Source organism: Rhamphochromis longiceps, linkage group LG1, assembly GCF_057381845.1.
Source record: "Rhamphochromis longiceps isolate RC_006_pf linkage group LG1, R_longiceps_female_GT1.1, whole genome shotgun sequence".
Classification (NCBI taxonomy): Eukaryota; Metazoa; Chordata; class Actinopteri; order Cichliformes; family Cichlidae; genus Rhamphochromis; species Rhamphochromis longiceps.
In genome coordinates this window covers 8,078,001-8,100,363 of record NC_140557.1, presented here as the reverse complement: position 1 = coordinate 8,100,363, position 22,363 = coordinate 8,078,001, and the positions used below count along the sequence as shown (strand labels likewise).

Genomic DNA, 22,363 nt, shown 5'->3' with positions numbered 1-22,363 from the left:
TTATCTATTCTTCACATCAGATATTTATGAAGGTGTAATTAAGTACATCAAAGGATGTATTAGTCATAGACAAAGAACAAGCACACATCATCAATTTCTGGTTTATTTATAAGGTCCATTATTTTGTACACCACAGGACAGCTAGGATTTAAACAATATTGGCAATTCAGCATGGAGAGAATCGGGAAAGCTCATCTCTTTATACATCTAATAACCTGAGGAAAGAGAAACAAAACAAGTTTGCAATTGAAAGTACGTAACGGGCCACATAATCTGCAATAATATTGTGCAATAAAGTAGAACAGCATGCAAATGCACAGTTCGAGGTAGCACTGGGCAGCATCAGTTACTAATGCCTGAAGCAATTCTTTTTAAAATCCACACTGCCCATCCAGGTAGCATGCTGCAGTATGGTGCAGTCTCACCTTGATAATCTACAACTTGTCAATTCCCAGCTCTTCTGGTGTTGAAATGCCGAGTTCTGTGAGGGTGGGCTTTAGCTCTTGGATCAGGTAGGGATAGATGTCTTTATGGGGGCCTGCTTTGTCCTAAGATAAAGATAAAAATGTGATCAGCTGTAAGGCACAAAAAAATCCTAACAAGGTGTACATCCAATTGTAATCTCAAAGACTACGATTTATGTGACTTCATTTCCTCTAATGGCATATTTTATTGAAATGAGTCTTACACACCTTGACAGCTTCAAGGATGCGGATGGCACTGGCCAGGTCGTTCAGCCTCCGACAAGCTCTTAATGCCGAATCCAAGATCTTGGGTTCAGGTACCAAATCATATCCAATTAGGGTGTTCATTCCTGTGTGTGTGTTTAGTTTACAGAAGTAGCAACGTCATTTTAAAGTTATGATTTTTAGAGTAACCCTCATTTGAACTATAACAATACAAAAATAATCCACTCAAAGTCACCTTTCCTGAGTTCCCAAGCATCTAAGTCAGGCTTGCTGAAGTAAGTGACCCAACGGGAATCAAACTCCTCATCTGTCTCCACCTTTCCATGGGAGTAGCACCTGGAGGCCAAGGGAGCTTGAAAAAAGGATTCAATAAATAAGTTTCAAGGACATACTTGTATTACATACATACATAAATAATACAGTTTAAAACTGAACTAATTTGGACTTAAAAAAACATACATTTATTTTTTTTGTTACCCGAGACAAAGAAAGTTCTAAAACACTGTATTGTACTTAAAGTAAATAAAACATTCCAGGTCCTTAATCAAACATACACACAGTGACATTTTAAACTTTTGGAACACACTGTAAAATTACCTGCATCTACAAATGAACAGGAAGTGCATCTTGGTGCTGAACCATAGTAATAAACATTTACCTTTTTAAATAGATATCAAAAGCATTTTTAACAAACAATATATTTTAAAACAATATGTTCATTTTGCTGTTAAACTGATTTTTTTTCCACAGTACTCAAAGCCCCACTGCTCTTCGCATGGCCTTATCATTAACAGTGCTGCTTCTTATCACTCTGGCTGAATGCAACCTCAGAGGCTTTTGAACAAGGGTACATTGTCAAAAACCTTCTAATTCCTTTTCATTTCTACTCTGGTATGAAATTGCATTTTATACACAGAAACAGAACTCAAAGTACTGTACCAAAGTTATAAATTCCAGCGGCATTACAGAAAGAGTGAAAACACGCACAACAGTAGTCGTTACACATTTTGAGGGAGTAAAGTGAAATAGGGTCATGCAATTTATTGCTACATCGCCTTGATCACAGTAGCTGGTGTTTGCGTGTACATTTGAAGACGTAAACGAGTTTGGTTTCAGTTTCTTTATTTCCAGTGTAGGAAGCCAGCAAACTAAGAATTTGTCGTAGAGAGGAGGTCACTGAACAAACTGTTATGCATTATGGATAATCCAGATGACCCTCTGCACCGCTTACTGGACAGGCAGCAGAGCACCTTCTTAAACTAACTGAAGGACAGATAGTGAAAACCACTTCTACCAAATACTGTAATGCCTCCATTTATTTAGTCCAACAATCCTGAATAATGATTAACTTTTTACATAGCACTCATTAATGTTCTAAACCCGTCTGCCATATACCGTCAACTAACATTAGATGACCTGCACAGGTGAGCTCGGGTCGGTTATTTCAGGAGAACAGCAGCATTAAAAAGGCCAAAAATACATACTCATGGTGTAAATCTTAGATCAAACTCTGTAGCATTGTGATTTGCATTCAATTTTGACCATAGTTCAACGTGTTGATATGAGCTGCGTGCAAACTGCGGTCGCTGACTCTCTCAAACAAACCGAGGAGGGTCATCGCAAGGTCGTGACTTTTACGCTTTAATTCACTTCGCGCCTCAATATTTAAATCACACAACGAAAGGTGAAAACACCAGACTATTTTAATTTCAGACCCTTAAACACAGCAGGTCACAACTTTAATTCAATGTCACCCCATGTTAGCTTCTAGCTACATACAAGCACACAGGGTTAGCTAAGCTAGCTGGGTAGCTATACGAGCCCATTTTACTTAATTTATCACACAGTTTGTTTAATTTCAAGTAAGGTGCAAAGCAGACGGTCCTACCTGAGTAGCAGGGTCGTGACCGAGTCAGACTCCGCGCTCCTGAAGCTGACAGTCGGAAAACGGCACGGAACATGTTACCGCACTGGATACTAACCGTCCTGTACGTGCTAGAAAGGGGTACTCTGGACCTACGGAAGGACACGACGAGGGCGCCATGGTCACGTGACTGAACGAAGCCAGCCGAATGCCTCCTCCAGGCCGTTGACGTGAGCGATTTGTTTTTTGTTGTTTTTTTGTTTTTTGTTGTTGTTGTTTTTTTTGTTTGGGTTTTTTTGCTACTATAAAGTAATATATAAATATATTGATTTAACAATAAAATTTCTAAAAAGAATTTTTTTCTTCTTGCTCATTTATATTTTTTTCATTTTAGTTTCCATTTTATTTTTAGTTTCGTTTTCCAATTATGGAAAATTAGTATTATGCCCAATATAGTCATATATGCAGAAATAAAAGTTATTACAGTTTTATATTTTCGAATTTTGCGTTGAATTTTTGCTTTCACTTATCTTCTTTTGGCTGCTTCCTTTAGGGGTCGCCATAGCTGAGTATCGATGCTCACAATATCCCGATCATCCTCCTCTGTCAGCCCAATCCTCTGCATGTACTCCTTCACTAAATACACGAATCTTCTCCGTGGTCATCCTCCTTTCCACCTGTCTGGCAGTTCCATCTTCGAAATCATTTGTCCGTCCCATAATTACATCAGTTAAGCAGAGGTTTGGCTAGCAAACTAGTTTGGCTTCATAAGCTAAACTAGTTTAATAGTTTTATATATTAGACTAGTAAACTAATTTAATAGTGGAGTAGACTAGTAAATTACTAAACTAAAATTCATATTTCAAGTTGGTACAGTGTAACACCACTGGTAATGGCCTATAACACCAGCAGAGGGAGCTGTTGGTTTTAAAATATAGTCTTTAGCCCTCTGGTTGTAACAGCACGAGTAATTTTCTAGTATGGCTGCAGGTGCAGCCCAAGTCAAAGAAGTGGAAGATGTCAATGCAAAACACAAATGATCAAATACTTTAGAGTTTTCAAATACTGATTTATGTGGGGGTTGTCTGTAGTCACATGACAGGCCTTTGCTGTGGATGTAACTAAGGTACAGTGGATCACTCTGTCATGTGTTGATTCAAGTTTGTGTGTGTGTGTGTGTGTGTGTGTGTGTGTGTGTGTGTGTGTGTGTGTGTGTGTGTGTGTGTGTGTGTGTGTGTGTGTGTGTGTGTGTGTTCTTAGTGACGCGGTGAACTGTAATCCCCCCTAAGCCCAGAGCACCACAGTAGATGTCCATTAGTGTAATGTGTTGCTGCACATCTTTCCTTCTCTGTCTCTGCCTGTCTCTTTCTATCTTTCTCTATCCGAGTCAGGCTTTTATTTTCTTCTTTTCTCTGTAAATATCCATGTTGACGTTGTATGTTTAGGCATTTAGCCTCAATTTCAGAATTCCTTTAAACATGTAATTATAAGCTCCCTGACCTCTGACCTCACCATGGAACAGCAGCAGAAAAAAAAACATTTTCTTAAATTGGATTTACACAGAACATTCATGTTCCCATATGAGTTTGAAATGATATTAGACTCTTATAAGAGTCTTTACAATTTAAGTTACTGTTCTTATGTAAAGTCATCTGGAATAAGAATAGAAATTCAAAAATTCACCATAAAGTGAAAAATGAGATGATACAGATATCATGAAACCTCAAAATGTTTCCAAGAAGCCAAAACTTCTGAGTTCATTTATTCTCTTAAGCCTATCTCTTGAGCCTACCCCAGCTCATAGGGCAAGGGGTGGAGTACACTGTTCAACTATTCCAGATAAAATCCATACATGTCAATTACACTGTGGCTCTGATTCCTTGCATAACAATTATTGTACTTTATTCTGAAGAAAGACATAAAAAATACAGAATCTGAAAATGCTACTACAATTGTTAACCAACTCACACACTCAGATTAGGTGTTAACTTGTGTGTAGTGTAACACTGCAGACATTTAACGCCATTACTCAAACTGTTTTCTCACCACCTCCACTCTGTTCCAAAAAAAGGAAGAAAACTCAGTATGATTCTACAGTTATGATAGTTTTATTGGCATTTTCCAAGGTTTTATTTTACAGTGATGGTCACAGTTTGGAAAGGTAAAGAGACATGAAACAAAGAGTGGCACCATTGCAGATAAATACGGGTCCCTCCTCTGTGTGGCCTACATAGTAGCATGCGGTTTCCATGTTGGGGTATATTTGCTTGTTTAACTGAATTAATTTGTGTTTTCTAGCAGCAGATGGACATGCATAATACGTTTAATGCACTACTTTATATTGCTAGGGTTGGATCATGAATAAATTGTAGCATGGTACGTGAATAAGTTGTTGGATTGATTGCTTGACCTCTGACCTCCATCAAAGCCTCACATCCTTGTACATTCACTGTGATTAATGCTAATATTTGTCTGATTATCAATGATGCTATTCAGACCATAAGAAACTGCAGTTGTTCACCTACACACCAAGCCTTATAAGCGGTGGCTTTTATAGATTTCAATGCATTAAACAAACATTTTGCTTTTGTTTTTAAATGGTCAGATTTCGCTCCCTGAGGAAAAATACTTGTTCTATACAGTTTAAATGGCATTATATTCTTTTAAGACTGCTCTGTTAATTGAGTTGATAAAATACCAGTGTATAGTCTTGACCAGAAAGCCACATCTTCATCCAAATGGCCCAGACACTTGGTCAACTATGGCCATTAAATGTATTTAAACAGTAGCCTTGGTAATAAACAGTAAAGGCTGCATGTTCATTTGGTAACTTCAAATCAGTGTGGCCTTATTGGTACTGTAGCATCACAACATCTTAACTGTTGAATACACTGTGTGACAACACCAGAATACTGATATGAGTGAAGGACATTTTGAAACGGGGGGTACATACAACTTATCTTATACATATACTTTTTTTTTAAAAAAAAGAAAGAATGATGAAGAAAACAGGACACGTGATCTAAATCACTGAAACCATTAAAGAAACACTATGTACAGCATGGAAAGAGTTTGACTGGTGGTTGTGTAACTATTTTTTTTAAAACAAAATTAGATGAGCAACATCACAGAACAACACTGACAACAAGGACTGGAAGTGATGCAGGAGTTGGATGGGCGAGCAGAGCAACGTGTGATATGTGCATGTGTGCAAAACTCTATCAGTATCACAATAAAAGCATAATTTTGCAGTGCCTGCTACTAAGCAAAGGAAGAGGGCGCCAGGTGTCGATGTTAAGGGCAGGGATAGGTTTGGTTGAGGGTTTCTTTTTTTGTTTGTTTTTGTTTGTTTTTTTGGGGGGGTGGGGGTTAGGGTGACATGGATTAAATAGGGTGAAAGCACTTTTCGCTGTAGTTTAGCCACTGCCCAACATCTTTGTGGCACGCTGGTTGGCCTCATCAATCCTGGTCTTGTTGGAATCAGCCTGAAAGAAAGAAGCACCAACTGTTATAGAGCTCAGGTAGGAAAATGTGGTCAAACCAGTGCTAAAGATTGGAGAGGGGCAAATTAAATGAAGATACTGAATGGATGGATAAAGTATGCAATGGCACGTGAATCAGGAATTCCCCATTAGTGTGTGAAATCGGGGCTAAATCTGATCAAAGTCAGCACAACTGGTTTATATCTGCTGTTATATACCCTGATGCCAAGCCTGTAATCCATTAGCCAACTTCTGTTTTTTCTATACAGTTATATTTTGCACGTATTTTTGTGTTTTATTTGCATTACATAAAATTCCAGCAATGGAACGGTCCAACTACACGTTCTGATTTTAATTCCTTTTTTCGATTTCTGTCTTTTTCTTCTTCTTTTTTTTTTAATGTTTTGAGAAATTATAACCTAATGAGTCAGTCTAGATATATTTCAAAGCGTCATTTTTGAAGCTGACTTGTTTCCATCAAACATCATATATATTTATTATACAGATATAAAACACCATCCCATATCAAATAAACTGAATACTGTTCATGGTAGTGGCATAAAAAGCTCTGACTGTACACTACCTTGTCCATGATCCTGTCAATCTGGCGGTTCTGCGTGTCAATCTCCTGACCCATGTCCAGGGCCATGTGACGCAGGTTGCCAATGATGCCGCCCACCTGCTCCAGGTTCTCATCCATCTCATTCTCCCGAGCATCATCTGTTACCCTGAAAAATTCACAAGGTTGAAGTGAGACTGCTTATTGGCTTAAGGTCAATGGGAGCTGTTGTTGGATTGTGCTGGAGAGCATTTTAATGGAGTTAAATTGCTTCCTAAAAACATGTAATATTAATTTTAAAAAGCCCTTATCCAATCCTTATTCCTTACTAAAAGGTCTTATTCATGCAGCCCCTCAGTTTATCCATTGTCTGTGAGTCATTGTAACTCATTTGCCTCTACAGGAGGGTTTCTTTAAGTCTGGTGTGTTCTGTTTGACTGCCTCTTGCAAACCAAAGGTTTAAATAGAAGGCGGTCGGGTTTCTACCTGTGAGGAATTTCTGCTCTCACTGAAATCATATAGACAGAAAAGTAGAAAAGCCTGCCCTACTGGCACAAAGGAAATACCTGTACATGCTCTAACTTAAAATATTAGCATTATTGGTGACCATTTTCTACTGTGAAGTACGTGCACAACAGAAAATAGGTTAACACATAACACATCTGCTTTAAGAAGGAAACACTAACTACTACAGTGTTTTTGTCTCTAGTGAGAACGAAGGGTTAGAAACATCACGTTTAAAAGTACAAATGTTCACCTTTCAGACAGCAAATTACATAACTAGGTATTACTGAATGACTTTCAACATGAGGGCTGAGATCCCTCTGGTAAGCCAAAGATAGGTTTCAGGTAATTAAGCTGCGATACATAAATAAAAATAAGTTTTTGCTTTAAATGGTTAAACGCTGATATAGGTTCAAAATGTTGTCGTGGGAACTATTATTGTGTTGATATAAATATCGAATTAATGCATAATTAAAGAGATATTGCTGCAGACTGAAATGTCTCCACAGTTCGTCAGTATTTACATCTTTAAACATTAAACTGATATACAATTTGATCTGTTCCTGAGGCGAAACTCAGTTGAGAGATTACAGTCACATTGTGCATAAGGAAGGAAAACAGTTACTTAAAGAGTCACATGAACAGTCGGCTCCAGGATATGCCTCCAGTCATTACATAATTACATACATAAACACTACCACATATCTCATTTTGCACAACAACCAAACCTGAGCATTTATGCACAGAGTCAGACACAAACAAGCAAGCTTGGGGCGTACACAAACCAACACCTACACACATGAATGGTTACCTGCGGATGAAGCCCCCACTGATGGCCATCTGTTCGCGTTCGTCCACCACTCGTGCCCCCGGCTGGCTGTTCACCACTCCATCCTGGTTCCCTCCCCAGGCCTGGCCCCCGCCCTTAATCCTACCACACATACAGTTCAGTCAGAGTCAGTGTAGCTTTTTATTCTGTGTGTGTATGTTTATGTGTGTGCATGTATATGCATGTTTGTTAATGACTGAATGGTTGTGTATGTGTGTATTTGTGGGCTGGTTTGTGTATCTGAGTAAACATGTAAGGCAGCCAGTGAGTGTGAATGTGAGTAAGCAGCTTTATCCATGTGGATTTATTTCTTGCTATTTACAATCAAAACATATATATATGAATATATGTTTAGAAGACACTGCAGATGGTTTTAAGCCAATTAGCCACCTAAAAGCAACATGCCAGCCACGTATGATAAGGTTACATACATGCATTTGCAGTCTGTTAGCAAATAATTGATCTAACATGCAGATCAATTGAATCCAACACAGTAAGCTTCAATGTGGCTTATGCAAGAAAGGAATTAAAAGTTTAAAAACAAAACTTCTCCCACAAGCACATACAGAAAAGCACAAACACTGAACACAACAAGCAGTCTCCAGACAGAAGACACACAAACACAGAGATGTAAACATGCAGTGAGGAGACATGCAAGGCAGAAACATGATATTTGACATGAAAAAGGAAAAATGTAAAAAAGGCAAAGGATCCGATACATGCTCTATCTATTAAAAGAAAGCCGTTAGATCCAATGTGATTTAAAAAAAAAAAAAAAAGCATATTAATTAAAAAAAAAAAAATCCCTAAACATACAATGTGATCATTTTGCATGGAAGACTTGCTAAAACCAGCCCTTCATTTCATCTGGATGGATAGATCAGTAGGAGGATTCACTGCATACAGTCAAATAAGCAAATGTAATTCTTAACATTTGTTTTACAATGCTTGGAATATCTGGTAGGTGAAGATTTCCACTTAGGTAAATTTAGTTTGGTTTTCAGCCAATTACAGCCCATTTGAGGCAACACAAATTCACCCACCAGGTATTCTAGACATGCTAGAATTCTTTTTCTCGTGCTATTTGACCCAGGGTTGCCATACAAACAGTCTCAATCAAATGAAACATATGACGTAACCACAGGATTACATAACTACTGGTTTACAAAAGGGAGGACCAAAGAGCCATAGAATAGACAAGCTCTGAACCCAAAAACCAAATCTTCTGGAAGCAGAATAAAGATGGATTTTAAATACACCCAAATATTAAATATTCTCCAAATGGGAAAAAGAGACTTTACTCATACATAATGACTGATGTGTTGAAGTAAAGCGAAAAGGATAGTGCTAATGTCAATGTCACTGTGTTGGACAATAATTATCTGTTGTTCAAATGTAATGTCATTTCCAGATTAGATATAAAAATTGTTGCTTTACACACTAAAGGCAAACAAAAATACTAAAAAAAATACCAGTTAAGTAATACAGGAATAAAATCAGATATAACACAAAAATCATTTGTTTGGTTCTGTGTAATCCTTTCCTCAAAAACAAAAGAGCAAGTTTTACCCAACTCCCCATATTCATGGCTTGTACCTTTGTACATACAATGTGCATATTGTTAATCATTAAGACTTCACTTTATTCACTCCCAGGCAAATATCTGAGAAACACTTTGGGTGTAAACCAAATGAAAATAAAAAATATAATTTTCTTATATATACACTTTTGGTTTGTAAGCCACTTGTATTTTCTATAGCTCTGAAATAGTATAACCATATCCAGCAAATGTATTTGTTCCAGCGTGTAGTATGCTCAGACATGACTCAGCAGCCATAGTTTGGCTGCTAAAAGGGTAGAGAACAGATCACACAGGAGTTTGGCAAAACTGACATTAGCAATCCAACTTAACTTTAAAAAGTAAATATACAGATTTAAGAACTTTAATACTGAAACAGTGGTCAGAAAAAAGAGAACAAGTTTGCCTAACTCATGCATGAGACTGTAATGTGCAGGGCAATGTTGAGGGAAGAGAGGTAGGATTCAATCTATAATCAGAGGTAAGGTTGTAAATTTTCCCAGCTTTCACTTCCTTAAATATATATATGTGTTTATAAGTGATACAATAACACCTTTAGTTACACTCTACAGAAGCATAGAGTCCTTCCTACTGTCACCAAATTCATAATTTCCTCCAAACAAATTCCTGGATCACTGGGGGTTGCTCTCTAATATTGTAGGGTCTTGAACTGACATGGATAGAGTATTTAAAAATGCAGATTTTCACCACAATGTCTGCAAAAAGGCAAATAAACACATTTCCAAAAGGCTAAATGTGAAATATAAAACTTTAACGTATGTCTCTGAACTGGAGGACCCGTCAGACTGACTGGCTGTGACTATCAAGTAACTGTGTAACCCAGGATAAGCTTTTTTTTACTTGATAACAATAACAGCCAGTAAAACAAAGTTACCCTTTTTCTTCAAAGAGTCCTATTGTTATAAAAAAGAAAAAATAGAAAAAAGCTTGGATTCATTTGAATGCACTGAGGCATAACCAATTATATATCTTTATGTAAGGAGGCGACTAACTGATTTGTTTCTTGGTTGGACTTTTACACAACGTGATGCATCATGCTGCAGGACGTTAGGGTGGGAGTTTGGGTAGGGTTTGGAGTGTTTCTGTGGCCGAGATCCTTGCAGATGCTGCTCCCTGCTGGAAGAGAATCTCTCATCCAATGTGGAATGAAGGGCTTTTGACAGCTGCTGAGGCTGGACAGAAAATACAGTGGCATCCGTATGTTGTTCATGCATGCACACATTCTCTCCCTGCAGAGTCTTAATTTAAATAATCTGTCTCACACTCGTGCATGCAATGCTGGTGCCTGTTCAGAGAGCGTGCTGTTGTGGCTGTAGGCCTGACTGCTCACACCACAGTTCACCATGCTCTACACACCAGAAGCAGGCAGATGGATAAAGAGGCAGGTAGGCAGGCACTGAAACACATGCAGTCAGGCGACATAGGCAACACCTACTTGTTACAGGGACATGAACATAGACCACAGAACTGTCCTAGATTGTTCAAATTCTTTTCTGCATCCTTCATGTCCTTATTGATTTGGTCCATCCCCTCCTCGATGCGTTCCAGTTGTTCTGATTACCAACACATTGTCATTTATCCCAGCAAAAGAACGTAAGCACATGAGAAGAGAAGAGAGGAAGAAATTGCAGGGTGGAAGGAAGGGGATGGGAGTAGAGAAGGGGGACAAAGGAGAGAAGACAAAAAAAGACATTGACTGTGACAAGAGAGACATCAGACATCACCATCACCACCACCACCACCATCACCAGCACTGGACAGGCAAGAGCGCACGACTCCTGGCCGGTACCTACTTTTTAATACATGGGCATATCAGACCACAGCATTGTCCTATATCTTTTAAATCTTTCTCGGCCTCCTTCAGGTCTGCGTTCACCTTGTTCATGCCCTCTTCCACACGATCAAGTTGTTCTGGTGAGGACAAAGGCATGAGAGTGTTGAAATAAAGTTGACTGGTTTGTATCGAGGGCTGGCGCTCTACGCTAGATTGCAAGAGGCAGACTGTGTTTTGCTAGATGCAGAAGGCAAAGCGGGCAAAAAGCATTAAAAGTATCAAATGAACTTTAATTTTTCTTCATCTGGAGCTTTCCATGTGACTTTTAATTGCATGCATTTCTCGTGATAGCCTTTTTTTCCCTACCTCCATGGGATCATCTTTTCTCAGTAAGTATTTGATGTGAGTGGTGCTGAGAATCAGTAGCAGTATGCTTCATCCAATTCTGCAAGTGTACACAAGGACATTTATTCTGCCACCTTAACTGCTTAAATATTACTGCATGTCAGTGAGAATAGAAATAGATGACAAAGAGAGTGAAAGACAGAAATTCATGGCTTAGGTGGCTGAGAAGCCTGAGATCCAAAAGGAACGAAAAGAAGAAAAAAGGGTCAGAAGAGGCAGAAAGGGCCAAAGATTATTTAAAAGGTCTCAAAATATGATAGGTTAAGTACAAATTTGGACGGACTATTGTTGAAAAAAACTATTACTGTGCCTGTGTAAAGGCATATCGGAGGGTTTAACAACACAATGCCGCATGCAAAGCATTAAACAGGCTTCAGTATTAATGCCACAGAAAAAGAAGGTAATACCATCTATAGGTGCCACCATAGTAGTTACTCTGGTCATTCAAACTGATTGAATAATCCAGTCATGGCGCCTGCACATTTTAATAAAATCCACCAGTGTATTATTAAGACAAAAGGAAACAATGTATCGATTTTTCAGTCTCAAGCCTGGCTGTAACTGCGTGATGTAGATAGAAATGAAAGCTGTCTGACACTGAATTCACCCTACCCCATTTATAAACTGAATCCCTGGATAAGGAGGAATATCTGGTTCCAGATTAGTCTTATGATATTTAATTGAGAACACCAAGAAAATCTCTCCCGAGTTTTCTTACGTCAGTGTGATACTATTTTTGTAAAACTGCAAAATGTCTACTTAAAAAGAATTCTTCAAAGTATCCTCAGATCCAGATCAATTTCAAGAGTTAATCACGTCAAAGTTAGCCCAAGTTCCACCTCTATAAAAATTTCCTTGCAAATGAATTCATAACCTTTTAAATAATCCTGCTAATAAAATGACAGACAGAGAGGCTCAGACATATCGCTAAGCAGAAACCAATATTAGTTAAGAAAATGGAAAGGATAAACTTCAACTCTTTATTAATAAACTAGTTATTATGAACATATGTTACGGCCCTAGCTGTGCCTCCTGAAACTGCCCTTGTGTGGGCGTGGTGTTTTTCTCCGCCTCCTCCTCTCTTGCCACTCCTACCCCCTCTGTTTCTCTCACTATCCTCTCTCCCCAGGAGACAGCTGCTCTTGGTTAGCCTGGTTTGCCACCTGAATCCAGTCAGCAATCACCTCTGAAGCTATCTAAGCTGGGGATGAGCTGTGAGCAGGGGGTTTTTCTCTGGTGTTCCCACATTGGGTGTCGCAGTTGTCGGGAGAGATCCTATAGTGTGGAAGCAGTGTGCAGTGTAACTGCTTCACGTGAGTAGTGTGGGCTTGTGGGCCTCGGCAGCAGTAAAGCTAGCTGCTGCTAGTGACAGGGTGAGCTTGTGGGCCCCTGGAAGTGCCTCTTCGTGGTGTGGAGTTTTTGTTTGGTTGTTGTGTCCTGTGTTGTTGCAACCTTTTTCCTTTTTCCAAGTGTTATTGGTAAAACGGCGTTGCCGGCTCTTTATGTTAAGATTATCTATAATAAAGACTTTTATTTACTAAGAACACCTGTCTGTTCTCCTTTCATTCTGTTCTGGACTCATTTGTTACTGGTCCCCTTACTCGTATGCCTAGACTCCTTCGGGGGGGACGTAACAACATAAATCATGACAAAATCGTTATGCATGTTCAGCCTGCAGGGGCCGCATTTATAAAACGGACTGACCTTGATTTAAATAGAAAACTCCTTCATTATTTATATATAAAACCTTTTGCAAAGTCTAGACTTATGTAAGTGATTTTCTTGCTTATGTATTGCAATTTCCGACACATATCCAAGCCTGTGAAAAGGCTGCTTGCTGAACGCAGCAGTGACACACTCCCAAGTTACATGTTTAGCTTTGTTTGTTAACTCAATGTTTAGTAGACTTTATCTTCTCTATTAGTGGCCATCGTCTGTCTTCACAAAAGGTTTAGTCTTGATTTTTTGAACACTTAGCTTCTTTAATGAATTAAAAATAACTAAATTATTTTTGTGATCTTAAAATTAAGTTCATGGATAAACACAAATGCATTTTGTTTTAAATGGCAACCCCAGATGGAAAACGTGATCGACAAAGTTTAGTGCTGTTTGCAAAAATGTCACAATTGTTAAAAACTCATCCAAGCACAGTTGTGTATAATCCATCAGCCTTGAGTCTGGTTGAATTTAGGTCACACAGCATGTAACAGCCAAGTAGGGAGGGGCTCATTAGCTGCAGTAAGACCTCCATCACAGGTGAGACATCTCTGCAAGAAATGACAAATCTCCTCCGGTGTGACCTGTGCATGAGTGTGCGTGCATGTCGTTTAGTGTAAAGTGCAAAGAGGGATTAGTCCCCGCCCAGTTTACACCTCAACAAGAGTGTACTAATTACTACAGGCATGACCAGCCCAGTGATTTTCTTTAACAGAAATATAGGAGGTAATTATATCTATATGTGAAGGAGACACAAATAAATTACCATCAGTAACCAAGAGAGAAGGATAGACGGAAAAAAAGAGAGAAAAGAGAGAAGAGAAAGGCAGTGCAAGCAAGAGAGATGTAGGGTCAGGTACAGAGGACATTCGTTTAGAGGCAGAGGTAATTTAAATCTCTGCATTGATTGTTGTCCTGTTATTACAGCAGTGAGCTGTGTGCTGTGGCAAGAGTTACTCAGGGGGAAAGTAGATGTGAGGAAAGAGAGAAGAGGAAAATAGGCTATCTGTACTTTTGACAGGCCCATTACTGTAGGCTGCTCTCTCATGCATAGAACTGCCTGCTTAAGATACAGACATATTTCCTATATGGAGGACCAGAATTAAATAACAAAATGTGATTTCACTATAAATAAAATTGAATGTGCCACGAATAACATAGTAAGATGTGACAGAACATGGTATTTTATAGTTTGCTTTGTAAATGTTTATCTGATGTTTGTCTTTAATGAGATAAATATGGTAAATGTAAAACCATTAAAAAATAATATTCACAAATAAATTCATAATTCATAAATATAAAGGGAGATAAATTAAAATGGGAGCGAAATTAAAGCACAGAAGGATTAATATAAAGCTAAATAAATACATTAGCAAAAATAAAAGTAATATTTATTTATAATATTTGACCTGAAACATTTAAGTGTGACACATACAAAAAATACGAAATCAGGACAGGGGCAAGCACTTTTTCACACTTTTTCAGCAAATGACTAAATGTTTAGATATATTTACTGGATATTAACTGTACATATTTACTGAGAATTTCTTTCTTCCTCCTTTGTTTGTTATTATAGCATTTCTGGCTGCCTGTATTTTTACTTAAAACTCTTTTACGCATAATCCATGAGCCTTGTGTCTCTACATGCATCCACGAACCAGCAGATTTTGTGGTTATTAAAGGCAGAAAAGTAGTCTTCAAATATTATTATGAAGGTTGGAAAAACATACAAATTCAGTCAGTTTCAGTATGTTATTAATTTTAACTTCTGTGGGACTCAAACCACTGACCTCTGACTGGTAGTAGCCTTCACTGAACTTCATTTTCTTCACACACTCTAATGCATGTTTCACAGAGTTTGTGCAAAAAACCTTTCCATAGTTCTAGCACACTTTTTAAAAATAGTGCGGACTCTCTGCAAACATGGAGACTTTTTCAGAGACGATAGTGTTCATACACTTTAAAAAATTGTGGAAAAAACTCAGAACTAACATAACCATTGGTGTTAAACAGTAAGAGGTCTTATTTCTATCTATAAGCAAAGTGTTTCATTCATGCAGTCAAGCTAACATGCTAACTGTGTCCATTTAAAACTAAAGCCACACACACAATGTTTTGCTGTTGTAATGTTTAGCTCTTTAATTTCAGCTCTACTCAGTTTACACTTTTTTTTAAGTGAATCTTAATAAATTGTCACATGGACTGTTTCATTCACTGTATTCTTCATTCTAAACAGGTTTTGCAAAGCTAGTGCTTAGAGCTTCCAGTTAAGCTAGCTAGTTGAGGCACACATGATGGTTACTGGGTGTCTGCACAACTGGCACAACAACATGTATTACATCATGCATAAAATCTCCAGTTACACTTATAACTAGGTTATGTTTGAGTTTGAAAACAGCTGGAGTTACTACGCTCTGACAGTCCGCATGTGTTAATTAATACTTCAGAGTGATGTACATGTGTGTAGTTTGCGGACAAACAGTGAAGGGATTTATAATCCCTACTTTGAGGGTAAACATCCATGATTTCCATTAATCTAAGTGGCTTTCAAAAGTAATGGTAATCCACCCAGAGTTATGTACCAAGTATTAAGAAATAAAAATACTATACTATACTACTTTTTTCCCTCTAAATTTGACTTTGTTGTGAAGTGCGTTCAGCTGTTTTGCTCACTGAAAATCTTAAAATGAAGAATCTCCACAGAAAATCATTATTTGTTTGACTTGCTCCCAAGTTACGTAGACAAAAACAGGCCGGAAAAGGCTCTTCTTGAGTCATAGAGTAAATCTCCCAAAAATGACTTTGGTAAGACACATTATCTGTCACTGACTGACCTCGAACATTTAGACCTGACAATCAGGTGAACCGCAAACATGTTAGCTTGGTTTAACAGAGCAAAGTAAAACATGTACTTAACATACAGCTAAGAAAGAATCCAAGTTTTAATTCATAAGGTGTAGGGCTGCAATGATTGTGAAATGTGGGCTAACATCAATGTGTAGTGTTAAACTGACTAACAGCTGATGCCTGTTTATGTTGTTATCAACCACTGCCTTTGACAAATCTCATGATATCTGAAGTGGATGGTGAACAACGAGGGGAATATCAGCCTGCATCAAAGCTCAGCTGATGAATTGGTGCATAAACATAAACATGTGACTGAGAAAAGGGCATGAAAGTGTAATACAGGGAGGCAAAGCAGAAGGCAAGCTCAGCAGCACATTCCAGTATACTCCGTTAATCAAATGTAACTTTTTCTTACAATTGTGGCTTCCGCCACTGATAAAAAAAAGTGTTGTGCTGCAGTCAGTTTTACAGTGATTCTGTTGTTTTGGTTTGTATTTTTAAAAAGTCGCATCCCTAAAAGCCAAACTTAATCAATGTTTAGTTCAGCCTGAAATTATGGAAAGAGAAAGCCAAGAAGAAGAAGCCAAGGTTGATCTAGAAGAAGTAAAAGTTGCAAAGGGTCTCCGAACCTGTGGGAACCCCTTCATTTCACTTTTCCCTGTGCAGGTCTGCTGTAAGACCATAAATGTCATTATTTTTCCTTAAACTTGGTCTGAGAATCTAGAGTGTTATACTGGATGTACTGATGACGACTCTCCGATTGTACACCGTGAAACTGCAGCAAGAGAGAATCAGGAGCAGAGCAGATAAAAGTGATCTCTCCCTGTCAACTTACCTCCCTGCTCATCCAACATGACGAGAGTCCTGATGCCAGCATCTTTACTCTAACAGACAGACAGAAGGAGAGGTAAGAAGACGACAGCAGAGAAGAGAAGTGAAAGGAAGAAGAGAAATAAAGTTGACAGATGAGTGAAGGTCAGCAGAGCAGAACAGAGCAAAGCTATCAAAGCAGCAGCAAAAGTGGGTCAAATTGCAATCTGAAATCACATTTTTGAAACTGATCCTGAGAGGCACAGCAGAAAACAGCAGGGACATTTTGACAGCTTCTTGCTTTACAAAACTGCTCCTATGTCTGTGTGCTAAATATAAAGATTAAAGCAGATGATCGGCTAGTCTGCTCCGTCCAAAGGTGACAAAAACGCACCTCTGAAAGAAAACCTGATATTTTTATCTTTTAAAATGGGATAAAAGATATTTAAGCAACTTTCAGATGGGTTCGGGGTACAGCTGTCTCCCCCAAAGGAGTAGTGCACCCCACTGAACTGCACAAAATAGGGCAGGGATAGCTCAGTAGGTAAAGTGGTCGCCCCGTGATTGGAAGGTCAAGGGTTTGAATCCACTGAACGGCTACCCTGAGGTACCCCTGAGCAGGTCCCTACACACTGCTCCCCAGGCGCTGGATTGGTGGCTGTACACTGCTTCAATGAGTGAATGGGTTAAATGCAGAGAGTAATTTCCCTACAGGGGATTAATAAAGTATACATTAAAATGTTTTGTGCTTTTTTTTAGTTGTAGCTCGAGAAATATGGTAAAGGAACTGATCGGACTTCCAAATGTCCAAAATACAAAACTAATTGTGTCTAACGTTGTGTAAAAAGCAGGAATCATGAAGGAACCAAAGACTGCTACAAACATCCTACTGTCAGGCACCACAGGACGCCCCCAGAGGTCCCACAACAATGTGTGAACAGGCCAGGAAGCAAAACAAAACCCATTACAATTTTTTGGCTGTTTGCTGTGCTGATATGTCTGTACAAAGTATCCATCTTTTGTGTATTTAGTTACATATGTTAAAAAGTTTACACATTTAGAATAAATCAGTCACAAATCAGTCGTATCACTGAAATTGATCCACATCTATATCAATGCTGAAAAAGACTGGGTCTGCATGGGTCTGTATGAGTAAAGTTAAACTGGATGAGGAAATTTTTCTCAGTATAAATAACATTAAAAGACAAAAAACATGAGTTTTGATGAAAGAAATTGATAATTCTTAGCATCGCATTCAGCTGTGCCAAAGTTTGCAGATACACTTGCATAAACCCTATGGGAGGGCGGCTTGTTTCCCCAAGAGGGCTCATGGGAAATCATGCGAGGGCAGCCATGGCCTCAGAACTACAGGACAGGATATCTGACCTCGCCAATTGGCAGAGTCTCACGCGGTGACATCACTTCTTTCTGCATGGCTAGTTAAGGACACATGCTCACAGAGTATCAGGACTTTTTCACACTTCACTGTGAGTCATAAAGTCACAGGATACTGTCCCCCCACCCACCCAAAAAATTTCTACCCAATGAACAGATAAGGCGCTTTCTTTCTTTGCACTTTGTTTTGATGTTAACCATTTGTAAATATGTGAAGCAGACCTCTTTTGATATATTTCTAAGCATATAAAGTCAACTCGTGAAGTAGGAAGAATAAAAATAATGTGATATCTTAAAGGTGAACTTATTTTAAGCTTCTTAGAGGCTCAGTGCTGCATTTGTATCAGTTACAGTCCTTCAGATAAACACAGCTGGTATTGATCTTTCATTCACATTTGCACTTTGCTGTCTGGCTTACCGGTGTGTTTAAATGTGATGCTAAAGGGTCCTTATGTTGGAATCCACACAAGATTAATTGTAAGGACAGATCCAGCATACTATTGCTACAGGTGCCAAAGGACACTTTGTGCGTACTTGTTGCACAACTGTATTTAACACCCTCTCATTAGTTTAATCTGTAACAGTACTTTGAAATAATAAAAAATATGCATATTTTGAAACTATTTAAAAGGCCATGTTCAGAGATGGGCTGGGGTACAAACACACGGGAAACACACAGCAACCTGCATGGCATTTTTTTCTAAATTAATTTGGTTACATTAGGCGCTAAAACTACTTGGCTAGAGTTGAGAAAAAAACATGATTTGCATAACCACACTTTACTTCCAGCTCACATGGCACATAAAGGTACCTCGATACTAGTCTGGTCTAATCTAGCCTAAATAATAAAGGTCATAATTAAAAAGCTTCATCAAACTAGCTATGGGATTGCTTTCTGCCCCTCACAATACCGCTGATGCATTTCACGTATTTACCTTGTGATTCAATAACGATACCACAATAACGGCTGAAAACATGGGTTGTTAGTTTGTGGGTTGAAGTGAGTGTACCTCATTGGTAAAACTATTAGTTATACGTCTATTTAGGCTTAGATTATAATTTACAATTCATATCACTTCACTAATAAAAACAGCTTGTATGAATACAAAATAGCATGTTCATCTTGTGTAGTTTACTCTCCGACTTAAGGCCTGACACCGCTCATCAAATCGGATCTCCATCCATCCATCCATCCATCTTCATCCGCTTTGTCCGGGGCCGGGTCGCGGGGGCAGCAGCCTAAGCAAAGAGGCCCAGACCTCCCTCTCCCCAGCCACCTCCTCCAGCTTATCCGGGGGAATACCAAGGCGTTCCCAGGCCAGCCGAGAGATATAATCTCTCCAGCGTGTCCTGGGTCTGCCCCGGGGCCTCCTCCCGGTGGGACATGCCTGGAACACCTCACCCAGGAGGCGCCCAGGGGGCATCCTTGTCAGATGCCCGAACCACCTCAGCTGGCTCCTTTCGATGTGGAGCAGCAGCTGCTCTACTCTGAGCCCCTCCCGGATGGCCGAACTTCTCACCCTATCTCTAAGGGAGAGGCCAGCCACCCTTCGGAGGAAGCTCATTTCTGCCGCTTGTATCCACGATCTCGTTCTTTCGGTCACTACCCACAGCTCGTGGCCATAGGTGAGGGTAGGGACGTAGATCGACCGGTAAATTGAGAGCTTCGCTTTTACACTCAGCTCCCTCTTCACCACGACGGACCGGTGCAGCGTCCGCATTACTGCAGCTGCAGCCCCAATCCGTCTGTCGATCTCCGGCTCCCTTCTCCCATCACTCGCGAACAAGACCCCGAGATACTTGAACTCCTCCACTTGGGGCAGGAACTCATCCCCGACCCAGAGTGGGCACTCCACCCTTTTCCGGCTGAGAACCATGGCCTCAGATTTGGAGGTGCTGATCCTCATTCCTGCTGCTTCACACTCGGCTGCGAACCGTTCCAGTGCGAGCTGGAGGCCCTCACCCGATGAAGCCAACAGAACCACATCATCTGCAAAAATCAGAGATGAGATTCTGAGGCCACCGAAGCGAAAGCCCTCCGCCACTTGGCTGCGCCTAGAAATCCTGTCCATAAAAATTATGAACAGAACCGGAGACAAAGGGCAGCCCTGGCGGAGCCCATCACCCACCAGGAATGAGTCCGACTTATTGCCGGCAATGCGAACCAAGCTCTTGCAACGGTTGTATAGGGATCGAATGGCCCGTAGCAATGGGCCAGACACCCCATACTCCCGCAGCACCTCCCACAGGACACCCCGAGGGACACGGTCGAATGCCTTCTCCAAGTCCACAAAACACATGTAGACTGGTTGGGCAAACTCCCATGCACCCTCAAGTATCCTGGAGAGGATAAAGAGCTGGTCCAGTGTTCCGCGACCAGGACGAAAACCGCATTGTTCCTCCTGTATCCGAGGTTCGACTAACGGACGAACTCTCCTTTCCAGCACCCTGGCATAGACTTTCCCAGGGAGGCTGAGGAGTGTGATCCCCCTGTAGTTGGAACACACCCTCCGGTCCCCTTTCTTAAAGATGGGGACCACCACCCCGGTCTGCCAGTCCACAGGTACTGCCCCTGATCTCCACGCAACATTGCAGAGGCGTGTCAACCAGGACAGCCCTACAACGTCCAGAGCCTTCAGGAACTCGGGGCGGACCTCATCAACACCAGGGGCTCTGCCACCAAGGAGTTGTTTAACTGCCTCAGTGACCTCGCCCCCGGAAATTGGCGGGTCATTCCCCTCATCCCCAGACTCTGCTTCCTCCTCGGAAGACGTGTCAGTGGGATTAAGGAGGTCCTCGAAGTATTCCTTCCACCGCCTGACAATTTTCTCAGTCGACGTCAGCAGCGCTCCGCCAGCACTATTCACAGTGCAGGTAGAGCACCGCTTTCCCCTCCTGAGACGTCTGACGGTTTGCCAGAATCTCTTCGAGGCAGTCCGAAAGTCTTTTTCCATGGCCTCTCCGAACTCCTCCCACACCCGAGTTTTTGCTTCAGCCACTGCCCGAGCCGCATTCCGCTTGGCCTGTCGATACCTGTCGGCTGCCTCCGGAGTCCCACAGGCTAACCAAGCCCGATAGTTCTCCTTCTTCAGCCTGGTGGCTCCCTTCACCTCTGGTGTCCACCATTTGGTTCGGGGATTACCACCACGGCAGGCACCAACCACCTTGCGGCCGCAGCTCAATGCAGCAGCTTCGGCAATGGAGACGCTGAACATGGTCCATTCGGACTCAATGTCCCCAGTCTCCCTCGGAATGCTGTTGAAGCTCTGCCGGAGGTGTGCGTTGAATATCTCGCGGACTGGGGCCTCTGCTAGATGTTCCCAGCACACCCTCACTACGCGTTTAGGTGCACCAGGTCTGTCCAGCGGATCTCTTGTGTTATTATCTGCTTCACAGAGACACTGAAATCCAATTTTATGTCCTTCACAGATTTCTTTATATCCATCTGTTTATCGTTCACATTTCCCCTCGTCTGATCTACTCGTGTTCATCTCCGTCTTTCATTCTTTTACTTCATTTCCACCGCTCTCATCTGCTTTGTTCACGTATCACAAACCAAGGAGCAGTTTTTCATTTCTCTTCCTACAGGCCTGACATGACGATAACATCTTTCATAAAGACTTTAATAATCTGCGGGTCCTCGTTTATGAAACCTTTTCAAGTTGCTGCATGAGTTTATTCTTCTCTCTACATCGCTCCGCTGCTGCTACAGGATTGTTATTATTGTTATTTAGATGATACATTTACCACTTCGCTGTTAATCAGTGAATTTCAAAATCAAAGAAAAGTAAAACCTTAAGAGTTTTGCAGAAAACAAACAGCCTGTTCAGCTTTTTTTAAACCATAAAGTCTAATAGTTTTCAGTTATTTAAAGAGCATTTGCAGATGA

At 40.3% G+C, this 22,363-nt stretch overlaps 2 protein-coding genes across 2 annotated transcripts in view; both read right to left on the bottom strand.

Moving 5' to 3' along the window:
• Positions 1–85: 85 nt before the first annotated feature.
• On the bottom strand, positions 86–2,737 carry cox5ab (cytochrome c oxidase subunit 5Ab). Its single transcript, XM_085420332.1, has 5 exons — positions 2,578–2,737; positions 925–1,041; positions 693–814; positions 426–548; positions 86–215 (listed from the first exon to the last, which is right to left on the bottom strand). The coding sequence occupies exons 1-4, from the start codon at positions 2,648–2,650 to the stop codon at positions 435–437; spliced, it is 426 nt and encodes a 141-aa protein (XP_085276458.1). The 5' UTR covers positions 2,651–2,737; the 3' UTR covers positions 86–215; positions 426–434.
• A 1,905-nt stretch (positions 2,738–4,642) lies between these two features.
• Positions 4,643–22,363, bottom strand: part of LOC146678222 (synaptosomal-associated protein 25-A-like) — a 41,606-nt gene continuing 23,885 nt past the window's right edge. The window contains exons 4-8 of the mRNA XM_085420083.1: positions 17,105–17,153; positions 10,963–11,080; positions 7,910–8,029; positions 6,619–6,763; positions 4,643–6,038 (exon numbers count right to left, since the gene is read on the bottom strand). Coding sequence (XP_085276209.1) covers positions 5,970–6,038; positions 6,619–6,763; positions 7,910–8,029; positions 10,963–11,080; positions 17,105–17,153 — 501 coding nt within the window. The 3' untranslated portion in view covers positions 4,643–5,969. The remainder of the gene's footprint in view (positions 6,039–6,618; positions 6,764–7,909; positions 8,030–10,962; positions 11,081–17,104; positions 17,154–22,363) is intronic.

What these genes read in the sequence shown, in the direction of transcription:
- cox5ab (XM_085420332.1), bottom strand. Translation starts at nt 2,650, where the DNA reads ATGTTCCGTGCCGTTTTCCGACTGTCAGCTTCAGGAGCGCGGAGTCTG. An exon ending in TGCTTGGGAACTCAGGAAAG is followed by an intron (nt 815 to 924) that starts GTGACTTTGAGT and finishes ACACACACACAG; the next exon opens with GAATGAACACCCTAATTGGA. An exon ending in GCATCCTTGAAGCTGTCAAG is followed by an intron (nt 549 to 692) that starts GTGTGTAAGACT and finishes TCTTTATCTTAG; the next exon opens with GACAAAGCAGGCCCCCATAA.